At 36.7% G+C, this 11,922-nt stretch overlaps 2 protein-coding genes across 3 annotated transcripts; one reads left to right on the top strand and one right to left on the bottom strand.

Annotated features, from left to right (window-relative positions):
• Positions 195 to 4,711, top strand: LOC109722828 (actin-related protein 2/3 complex subunit 4). 2 transcript variants are annotated; one of them, XM_020250986.1, is made up of 9 exons: positions 195 to 374; positions 518 to 723; positions 1,089 to 1,157; positions 2,020 to 2,072; positions 2,882 to 2,909; positions 3,154 to 3,228; positions 3,820 to 3,924; positions 4,081 to 4,170; positions 4,359 to 4,711. In XM_020250986.1, exons 2-9 carry the CDS (start codon positions 721 to 723, stop codon positions 4,446 to 4,448), a joined length of 513 nt encoding a protein of 170 aa, XP_020106575.1. In that variant the 5' UTR covers positions 195 to 374; positions 518 to 720; the 3' UTR covers positions 4,449 to 4,711. The 2 variants fall into 2 exon arrangements, with proteins under 2 accessions (XP_020106575.1, XP_020106584.1); XM_020250995.1 differs by having other exon boundaries at positions 196 to 374; positions 1,092 to 1,157.
• Positions 5,167 to 9,649, bottom strand: LOC109722414 (oleoyl-acyl carrier protein thioesterase, chloroplastic-like). The gene is made up of 7 exons (XM_020250476.1): positions 9,490 to 9,649; positions 8,035 to 8,168; positions 7,822 to 7,935; positions 6,804 to 6,899; positions 6,407 to 6,494; positions 6,249 to 6,317; positions 5,167 to 5,669 (listed from the first exon to the last, which is right to left on the bottom strand). Exons 1-7 carry the CDS (start codon positions 9,601 to 9,603, stop codon positions 5,412 to 5,414), a joined length of 873 nt encoding a protein of 290 aa, XP_020106065.1. The 5' UTR covers positions 9,604 to 9,649; the 3' UTR covers positions 5,167 to 5,411.

Here is an 11,922-nt window from a genome sequence, read left to right as displayed (position 1 = left end):
ATTTATATATATATATATATATATATATATATATATATATTATATTTATATATATAAATAAATAATACAGTTTATTATTTTTTAATTTATTAGCACATCTTGAAAAGCAAAGCTCAACTTATTTATGAAGAGGCACACTCCTATTGAGAATTTTAACAGTTGGATTAAAATCTAACTAATAATATAACTTTTGCTTTTTCCAACCCTAATTCCTCTTTCCCCTTTTTTTTTCTCTCTCTCTCTCTCTCTCTACGCCCGAAGACCCACCCCCGCCCGGCAGCGCTCTTCCGTCTTCACCGTTCGCACGCTCCCGGCAGCGCATTCTTCGCCGTTCGCATATCTCGACGGAACTCCGGCACCGGCGCTTTCAGCAGGTTTGTTCTTCGTCTTCCATGATCTTCATCTTCATCTTCTTTTTTTTTTCCTTTCTCTTTTTCTTATGGTTTTTTTTCAGCAGAATATAATGGATTTTCTTTCTCAAGCTTCTAATTAGAGCTTGATGTGATTTTTCTTTCAGAAATTTAGGTAGATCGTACACCGCCCAACTTCCTCCCCGTCGAGCAAAACATTTTTGTGAGTCACAGTTTCGAGCCGATCACGAGAGCCGAAGACGAGCCGACCTTGAACACTTTCGAGCCGATCTCGAGCTGGCTCTGGCTCGCTCGAGTTCGGCTCGTTGACGGCCGATCTTTAGCGTACCCGCGTCTTGGAACTGCTGTAATGGTAGTGCAGCTTCTGAATGTTCTTGCGCTTCCGAATGTTACAGCTATTAATCTGTTTTCGGTCATTTTATGCAATACCAAATTATCCCCAACTTTACCGTTTGATCTCATACTCTTGATCCACTTTTGGCGTACTCGTGATTTGGAATTGTCGAAGTGGTAGTTTTGTTCTTACGATTGAAATCGGTTGGTTCTGTAGTTCTTGCCTGTCCTTGCCATTTCAGAAAAAACTAAATTTGTCAACTTTTGTGTCCCATTCTGTAGATTTGATACGTTTACAGTAATTTTATACGACAAATGCTTCTCTTAATAGTTTTTTTTCGGTTAAGTTACGTGGTTTTTATTTTCTGCTTGTTTTAATTTAAGCAGGCTAATACTCTACGATTGTATCTAACATGCATTCGTAACACTCTGGAGGCTGCAATGTGCCTACAGGTACCTGATCTCAACGTCTCCCATTGTCTTTACGAGGAAAAATTATAGTAGCTTTAGATGCTGCGAGTACTGTGTTTCTTTTTTGGCATTGTAAAACTACCTTAAGTCGGATATAATTAACGGTGTCATTAACGTTTTGGAGGAACAAACTGAAGATATTATCCGTCATTGTATGTATACGACAATAGAGTTTCTTTCTGCAATTATAACACATTTAACCTATATTAGTCTAGTTAACCATGCCAACTGTGCCACTAATCATGAGAGTAACATCTCTACTACCATTTTGATTTAGTAAAATATTTCTAAAATGACCAACCAACCATTACTGCATCATCATTCATCAATGACAATTGAAAGTGTTTTTTATCATGGGCAGCCGATACACAGGACAGATACTTCAAAAATGTTAAGAATATAATAGCTCAGACTATTTATTTCATGAACCCTGTGAGGTTTACCATGCTGCCGTTTATTTTGGAATGCCTATAAGGTGTCTGATAACTATTATACTGTTAAGCAAATTAAGTTTGTTTACTTTTTTAGCATTCTTTTGGTTTCTTGAGCGGAAGTCTATACGAGAGAACTTACGAAATGATCTCAATTTTCCTATTTAATAATTACTGCTCGGTGCAATGGTAAAAGTCTTCGGCTTGTAACCTTATGTTGCATGTTTCCTTAGAGCAGCTACTTCATGCTAAATTGTTGAAGTTTAGGACAGTCTCCAGATACTCCATTCTGGGACCCTATTGTGGTGGCATCATAACTGGATAATGGCTGCATTCCACGTCTTCCATGTCTCCTTTTTCCCTGTACTGCATTCAATCATCACTGATCCTTTGTATGGTTAATTACTCTGTAGAATTTCCCTTGTCAAGAAGTAGAAAGGCATAACAAGCCAGAGGTTGAACTTAAGTAAGTTCTAATTAATCTTATATCTTTCAAAGTCTTCTCTATATTTTTAGCATTTTGCCCTTCTCTTATTGTTTATTGGTCTATATTATTAATGGAAGAATCTCTAGTGCAGCGTAAGGAGTAGATTATACGTAATTTGGGTCGCAAAGTGCATGAATACTGAAAGTGCAGCGTAAGGAGTAGATTATACGTAATTTGGGTCGCAAAGTGCATGAATACTGAAATTGGTGATTTATACTGAGAATAGTTTAAATTGGCCCACGAATTCAGCAAATTTTGTGTCTGTCTAAAATATTTCTTTCCTATCTCTAGTATGATTATTTGCTGGCATCGAGCCATGCAACTTACATAACTGTTTAGCAAATTATTTGTTATTCTTTTCTGCTAAAATCAAATATGTTTATGTGATGAGGCTTGTAGCTTATGCTCTATTTCATGGACCTCTATCTGTTCAATGCTATATTTCCTGTAGATAGCACTGATTTTGTGGTGTACATGAAAGTTTGATAGGTCCGCTATGCTTTATGGGTTTATTCATCCATTCAGAAGTAACTGAGCATGAATATAGTTAGGTCTGATTATATACTATAATGTGTATCAATTGGTCTACCACATGCTGCTTTTAGTTCAATCCCATTAAGCTTTCATGTGGTGATCATTTTATATTTTCCCTTGGTTCACAGTATTTCTCATAAGCATGATTAGTTCACATCTTTACCCTTAAGTAGGTTTTGAACTTGAGTTCTTCTTGTTCTTCATTTTGAAGGATCTAATTTTTTTTTTTCTTTTTTCTGTTTTCATTTTCACAGGACAAGTCCAGAACTTCTACTAAATCCAGTAAGAATTTTTTTTCCGTGATTATTCAGAAGCCAGTTTGCTTTTATTCTCTTACTTACGGCATCTTTTACCGTAATGTTCTATCCATATCCATATCTAGCTTTTCATAATTTCTCCTTATACCTTCCTCGTTGTCCTATTCCTATACTTGCCAGTCCTAGACTATTCAATAGTATCATTATATAAAGTAGGAAAATTCAAACAGTTTACAACTTATGTCAATATCTTTTTATTTTTGTTACAGGTTTTGATATGTCGAAATGAGGCCGAGAAGTGCTTGATAGAAACTTCAATTAACTCTATCCGTATAAGCATGAAGGTAATTTGGATGCTTATTTTGAACAACATGTATTTGGTTCTCAACAGAAGTTGCATAATTGTGCACATTTTTCTTATGAAAGACGGTTCGGCCGGCTGATTGAATTCACTTTATCTTTTTAGACCTTTCAATAGAAATATTTACAGTACTAGAGAGGCTCACAAATATCATACTTCTAATCCAATGAAAAGGCTAGGCTGCCACACCACCTAATTATTGGACTGATCGCAACTAGAAAGAGAATATGTCTAGCTGTATGATTCCACAACAGAATCTAACTGATATGATACCAAGTGTCAATTTACATGCCTATAATCGGTGCAAATTATGAAAAGTTGACACCACTTTAGACTTGTCCTGGATCTAACCATAGAGAAGTCCTAAGAGAACAAAGAACGAATGCTGGATCCCCATATTTTGATAACAAGCTTCTTTATGATTATTTGATATTGGTTAATGTCCATTCTCTTTGTTGCATGATTTGGTCTTCATTATAATGCAGCAGTTCTTTGTGAATTAACCTAATGGACAGCAAACATATTTTCATGTGAAACCTATTTTCATATCCTCATTTTTTTTTTTAATTCACAGGTAAAACAGGCAGATGAGCTTGAAAACATACTCGCAAAAAAATTTCTTAGATTTTTATCAATGAGGGCGGAGGCATTCCAAGTTCTGAGGAGGAAACCAGTACAGGTGCTTGCATAATGGTTCAGTTCAAGATTAATTATTCTCTGTTGCATATCGGATTACATTCTCAAATTTTCTTTGCTCAGATCACATTCTTTTGCGATTTGATGTAGTGGCTAACTAATTGTAACAATAACAAGGTGATATATTATCTCTTTTCAGGGCTATGACATAAGTTTCCTAATAACAAACTACCATTGTGAGGACATGCACAAGCACAAGCTTATAGATTTTATCGTGCAATTTATGGAGGTAAAATCTCTTTCAGGGCTATGGCAAAATTTACAGATTTTATCGTGCAATTTATGGTTATTTTCCTGATATATAACCTTTGGTAAATAACGATCATCATGTTCTGCAGCCTCATCTATTTTAGCTGTTCGTAGCATCTGCTGTTCATCTTGTTAACATTGTTTGATTTCTGATTCTGTAAAATTCAGGACATTGACAAGGAGATCAGCGAGTTGAAACTATCAGTAAACACGCGAGGCCGTCTAGTGGCGACAGAATTTCTGAAGCAGTTTATTTGAAGCCATAATGGAATTGAAATGTATTGTGCGGCATCGCACAAGTACCCCATCGGATATTCCTTTTATTTTAGTAGCTCCAGCTGATTGTCTTCTGTGAAGATCGCAATATATTTATTCGGCGCTTTTTTGCGCATATTATTTCCTTCTTTGTTTCGCCTTTTTTAAGTAATTTACTCAACAGTGTGCTGTTGATTACTGGCTTGTTTACTGTTTGGAGTAAAGTAATTCTGAAAACTTAATTGGCAGTGAATTTACTTTGATAAGGAGGGTATTCGGTTTCACATAATTGCAATTCGACTTGTAAATTATGTTAGGTTGGTGACAGTAAAAACATTGATCTTGTCATCGACGGCGATGACATTGAGAAGATGATCTTTGCACGAAAAACGGCTTGCAACACTTTTTGAGGGCAAGCTGTTTTCAACAAATTGAGCCCACAGTAATGCAGCAGATCTCTGTGACATTCTTGCAATCGATCTGCAGTTGCAAGAATTGATGTTTCTACGCGGTTTATAGCCGGCTTATGATTACGGCCCAAATCTGAGAAATTATATGACTGCAACAATAATCAGCATTAAACAGTTAAAGTCCATTTCATAGTTTTGAAGTGCCCATGCGAACTAGTAATAACTAATAAGCACATAACAATGAATTGGCACATAATAACAACATGTAGTTTTAAAACATATGGAACTCGCTTTTGGTTGTTCACCTCTACTAATGCAAATTCCACAAGAAGCAGACATTCTTACAACAAAGATGGATACAATTCACAATATCTTAAATGATCGCGCACATCGTCGCCAGAGGCATTAACAGTTGCCCAGAAAGGAAAGAAAAAAAGCAGTGGAGTAATAACAATGTCGATCACAATTTAAAGAAGCAATCTGAAGTTACACTCAAAACAAATAACAAAAAATGAAGAATAGAAGACATAATGATCCTCATAACAAAAATAAACGATCATCTAACCAATTTCCTCCATTCGGTGCGACCCCGATTTATCTCGAGCCCGGTGCCGGACAATCTCAAGAAATGCAGGAACTGGGGCCGATCATCCTCTTCATGATGCTTTGCGGTCGCAGACCCGTTCGTGCCGTCAGTTTCAGGCAACTCTAAACTTGTAAGGGAGTCGACTACGTCATCATGCTGGCATTCTCGCCTGTAGTCGAGGGTGATAGTTTGTAGCTCATGGGTGTCGATAATTTCTTGAGGCATGCTCTGTCATCCGAGAATGTCAATGCGTAAGCATCCGCTTTAAATTTGATAAATTTATGGGTTTCGATCGATTGATTTGTCAACAAATAGACTGTATAACAAACGAAAAATTTTTATACACATCTAAAAAGTGGTTCATGTACCATATATGCATCTGAGTATGTGGATGTGTGTTTTATTTATTAAGAACATATCGTATTCATGTAATTTTATTGTTATCTTATGCGAACTGCCTAGGCAACCGCCTATCACATATGCACTATGTGATACCTTGAGCGCTTGTAGATCCGTTATCCATTCAAACACTCCAATGGTTTTTTGTTTCTAACGGATGACATATGAAATCGCATTCTCTTGTCCACATTTTCTTTTCAAAAGGATCTTAAGAATCCAAACTAGGAAAAATGAATTAGATTGTGAAAAAAATATGTACAACCCTAACAAAACGATTGCAGGTTAGAAATACAAATTTTACAGCACATAATCTAAAGCTTAAAGTATTTACCGAACCAACAAAGTCCGACTAAGAAAAGAAAAGGCATTAGGTAAGAATCAGAGAAATAAACTGGTGCTTTGACTTACTTCAAGGACCCATCCAAGGTAAGTGACATTATTTACATGTTGATTCATGTCCAGATCAGCTCTTCTAGGCTGCAAGTTTCCAACAATGCAGGAAAAGTTAGTGAATTTCGAATAAAAGAGGATTTATCAACACGATAAGAAAAAAGAAAAGCGTATACCACAAGTCCCAGCCTTGAATATTGGGCAGGGTCTTCAAGCTTGGGAATTTTCTTCAAGCTACCATTATCCTCCTCTGGAAATGCTAATCTGTACCAAGATAGTCGCCAACTGTTACGTTTCCCAGTTGACATCAACATCCCATAATTTGATAAAGAGGTGTACCCAAAAGGTTATGGGAACTAGATAAATTTATCCATGTCAATGAATTCGTAAGTTATCTAAAAGAAACAACAGGAAGAAGTATACCATGAGAATCGGCAGGTTCAGAATAATAGAAAGTTCACAAATAACTAATAATAACAATCTTTGACTTAAATAACTGAGCAAATTAAAATCATAAAATTTACTATCGCACTGTTTAAGTTGTGAAATTAGAATCTAGAAGCTATTGCATACCTAAGAGTTCTTGGGCAGAAGACGAGATATTCTTCCCTAACTTCATCACTTACACGTTGAAGCTTGCGGGTGTCTTGATTCATCATTACCCACTTGCTGCTCCACAAGTGACATCAAGACAGTACAGTAAATAACTATAAAAGGCAATAAAAAATTATCATGCATGCATAGCTTGCCAAAGATATTTAGAAAGAATGATGATAACTTAATCCACGTTAGGATTAAGTGATTTAGCTGCTTCATTTTAACCTTTTCTATTATGTGGACACATGGACCAGCTAAATTTTCTGTTCAACCTCCAAAACCTGTCAACCGGTTGCATTTCAAGAGTATTTATACATTTAAAGGATCATTGCACTTGTCATAGTTAATGAATTGACTGCTTTGTTACGTCCATATGAGTATCTTTTTAATCCGGTATGTAGTAAAAATTTAGTCCTACCTCAACCGCACTCTTATTCAGAACACCATAATGTAAGTAAATAAGAATATTTCATCACTAACACATGCTTTTTCATAGATAAGGTCTCTTGCGCCAAATCTTAACCTCCATCAAGGGGAAAAAAATTGAAAGACTATTACAAGCAAGTTATCGGTACTTAATTAATGACTAAATTGGAAAACCGAAATTTGTCCTGCGTGGTCCTTAACAATGCTACTCATCCTCCATACATTTCATGGCATGAATTCCTAGAGGGTTGGCATCAACCTTCAAAAAAAAGAAAGAGAGACAAAAATAGAGGGTTGATGCCAGGGTGACGCCCATTTTTAAATATTAGTCAACAACTTTGAATCCTTTTCATCTCTGAGTTGTGCCAAAGTGATCCCAAATTGTTCGAAAAGGCATGCATAATTGTGATCATGATAAGTTACAAGTGGCTTATACAGAATTCACGAGTAGCTTTTGTTGCCAACATGTGGAAAACAAACTAATTTAAGTAGGACTAAAATTTTCAGCTTTGAACTTCCTTTTATAGTAAGAATACAAAATGTATTAATTAGAGCACGAAAAAGGTACCTAGTAGCTCTACCAATAACTTCTCCAGTAGCCAAATCTTTCAGAATCCAATCACGCCGAGTGCCGATTTTCCCTTCTCCTTGGCACCAGGTTTCGATCTCCACAACATCACCCCTAACAAAGAGCACGCGATAATTTGTAAAGTCAGGAAAAAAAAGGGATGATAACATTTAAATAAAAAGGATACGCATATGAACCAAAAAAGAAAACTACCAAGCTGGATATTTGTATATCTCAATGTGCATGCGAGAAGTAACCCAAATTAGGCGAAGTTTCCTCATGGTGGTAGTTGTGGCGAACCCATCTGTAGAAAATCCAACACTCTGTGCATGGTTACATCCAACTTCCTGCATTGAAATAAGAGCAAAACGTGCATAAATTTAGATAAAGAAATAATGGGAAAAAAACAAAATAGAGAACTACATAACTGATTCTTTTTTCTAAATAAGCTAGTGGCTTAATGCATTCAATTAAATAATTTGGCCTATTGGAACTTTCAAATTCAAAACATATAAGGAACAAATTATATATCAGATAGATAACAAACTCAGAGATGTTAATGTTAGTAAAGAAAGCGAACAAAAAAAAACATGAATAAACCAAGTCTAAATTCCATGAAAATTTTATTGCAAGTCACCACTACATAATTGAAGGAGAGAAGGAAAGAACAATTCATACAATCCACAATCTTCAGCTAGAATATATATATATATAATGTAGAGTTACTATGCTTTCGGAAGTATAAAGGAGTTGGTGTTTCCAACTTTTTGGTCATTGACTCAAAGATTGTAGGATTGGAATGATAGTGGTCTTCCCACGGTTTAGTGGTCTCCCTGGGAAAATAATATTAATCCAAAGGCTAGAAATGATCAAAAGGATTGATCCAAGAGTTAAAACATTGGAAGCGCCATATGAGTAGTACTTCTGAAGGCACCATAGCCAGACACTCTCTCTCTCTCTCTCTCTCTCTCTCTCTCTCTCTCTCTATATATATATATATATATATTGAAGAAACGACTAAGTAGAGATAAATCATAAGAAAAATATTATACATATGAATATAATAAAAGAATACACCAAATTTGATCCTAATTGTTCTGAACCTAATTGTATAATACTGGCCTCAACTACAGGCTATACTGAAAAAAGCCCCTGAACTTCTTTTTTGTTTTCTTTTTTTGACACCTCCACAAATTTGGGAATTTCGCTAAAAATAATCAGTAATTCAGTCAAATTTCGTACCTCCTAACTAATTTTATTTTACCCGAAAAAGGCGTAGATTTTGTAATTAGTTAACATCAACAGATCACATGAATTCTAACTACTCTGTAACCAAAAAAGTGTGGATTTTGATATCAATTAACACTCAATAGCAAAATGGAGCTGTTAATTTTTACAAGATCCCCAGTTTCGTTGAGTAAAAAGTCAAATCAAAAGAAAGAAACTAGGTATCAATTACAAAATAAGGAAAAAGTCAAAACGAATCAAAATCGCTATAGTTTTTAGAATTCTCACTTATTATATTCGACCACAGCAATTGAATCTATCAAAAATGACCAAATTGTTAGCACATTTCGAAATTTGGGGAAAACCCAACTCAATTCACCCCAAAAGCAACAGAGAAATCAAATCTACGGTTCAATTTTTTCTTTTTCCAGCAAGATGTACCTGAAGAAGGTTGGCGATGGTCTCCACGGTGGCGGTCTTATTGATCCCCACCTCGTAGCACCTCACGATGAAGCTCTCCTTGTACGAGAGCCCATCCTCCACCAAGCTCCCCATCCTCAGCCTCTCCGCCAAACCCTTCCTCCCTCCACCCCCCTCCGCCTCCGCCTCCGCCACCGCCTCCTCCGCCACCAAAGCCGCCGCCGCCGCCACCACCGCCGCAGATTGAGACCCCTCCCTTGCGCATCGCACCGTCGCCGCCCACCTCCTCCCGCCGCCGTTGAGGCGCCGTACCCTCTCAGCATCTCTCTCCCTCCTCCGCGGACGCTTTCAGATTCGCGCCCGTCCCCTCACGACCCCAATCTCTCTCTCTCTCTCTCTCTCTCTCCGTCGCCGCGGTGAGCGCGTGTCCGCGTGCGCGGTACTTCGGCTAATAAAGGGTTATAAAAAAAAAATTTCGATACGACCAAAGTGGCTCTCGGGTGAGAAAAGGGCCCCCAGAGTTCCCGAAAATCTCCGAAATGCCACTGCGTTGATGATAACGCAGTGGTTGGCGCCGTTGGATCGGCGATGAGCGGATCGTACGTAGACACCTGGGACAAGACAAATCTCCGAACGGTGCGGACTCAGAAACGTCGCAAATAAAGCGTTTCACCGGAACAAAAGAGGTTTTCGATTCTCTCTCTCTCTCTCTCTCTCTCTCTCTAATTGAGCTGCAATATTATCGAAAGAAAACGAGCTCTATTGTCACCGATTTATTTTTAATGATAGAACCTCCGAATCGACGATTGATATTATTGAACATTATATATATCACTTGAAGCATTTAGAAATCAAATTTTATATTTTTTTCAATATTATTCTCTTGTTCATCAAGTGGATACAAAAATGAGCGGCCAAAAATAAATATTCTTTAAAAAGTGACGATAGAAATCTTGTAATCAAGATTGAGAGTATAGATTTCGTTCTAAATAGTTTAAAGAATTTTCTAACTAAAATTCAATTGATTTAGATGGCCTTATATCGTTAAACGTGAAAACGCCTTATATCTATTATTAAAATTATAAATTTTGAAATCCTTTAATCATTAGGTCAATGATGTCGAAAAGATTGAAATTTAGTTTCTCAAAACTTCAAGTAGTATAGATCATGTTTAACAATATCGATCGTCGATTTGGAGGTTTTATCGTCAAAAAACAAATAGATGGCAACAGAGCCAGTTTGTTATTGATATCATTCCAGCTTAACACTCTCTCTCTCTCTCTCTCTCTCTCTGTCTCTCCGTCGCCGCGGTGAGCGCGTGTCCGCGTGCGCGGTACTTCGGCTAATAAAGGGTTAAAAAAATGTTTCGATACGACCAAAGCGGCTCTCCAGTTAGAAAAAGGGCCCCCGGAGTTCCCGAAAATCTCCGAAATGCCACTGCGTTGATGATAACGCGGTGGTTGGCGCCGTTGGATCGGCGATGAGCGGATCGTAGGTAGACACCTGGGGCAAGACAAATCTCCGATCGGTGCGGACTCAGAGACGTCGCAAATAAAGCGTTTCACTGGAACAAAAGAGGTTTTCGATTTTAACTCTCTCTCTCTCTCTCTCTCTAGTTGAGCTGCAATACTATTGATAGGAAACGAGCTCTACTGCCACCGATTTATTTTTGATGATAAAATCTCCGAATCGACGATTGATACTGTTGAACATGATATATATTACTTGAAGCATTTAGAAATCAAATTTTCTATTTTTTCGATATTATTTTCTTATTCATCAAGTGGACACAAAAATGAGCGGCAAAAAATAAATATTCTTTAAAAAGTGAATTTAAAAATTTTGTAATTAAGATTGAGAGTATAGATTTTGTTCAAAATAGTTTAAAGAATTTTCTAACTAAAATTCAATTGATATGGATAGCCTTATACAGTAAAACGTAAAAACGGCTTATATCTATTATTAAAATTATAAATTTTGAAACCCCTTGATCATTAAGTCAATGATGTCGAAAAGATTGAAATTTAGTTTCTCAAAACTTCAAGTAGTATAGATCATGTTTAATAATATTGATCGTTGATTTGGAGGTTTTATCGTCGAAAACAAATGGATGGCAACAGAGTATATATATAGTGGGCTGGTATGCTTATGGAAGCACGGAGCCCTCCGTGCTTCCAAGTTGTTTTCGATGTTCGAACTTTCGAATCGACGATCGACTCCGTTATAGTTGATCTAGAGTATTTGAAGTACCTAGAAAATAAATTTTGTGATTTTTCGATATCATTTGCCTAGTGATCGAAGGGGTTCAAAATTAATAATTTTAATGGCCGTGGTGAGCCGGTTGCAAGTTTAACGGTGTAGAAATATCCAAATCATATAAAATTTTGATAGAAAATTCTTTATACCATATAAAACAAGATCAATAACTTTGATCTAAAATTTTAATGTCATATC

This window comes from Ananas comosus, linkage group 1 (assembly GCF_001540865.1).
Source record: "Ananas comosus cultivar F153 linkage group 1, ASM154086v1, whole genome shotgun sequence".
Lineage (NCBI taxonomy): Eukaryota > Viridiplantae > Streptophyta > Magnoliopsida > Poales > Bromeliaceae > Ananas > Ananas comosus.
Note: the sequence above shows the minus strand (reverse complement) of the source record. Positions and strands in the feature narration are given on the sequence as shown.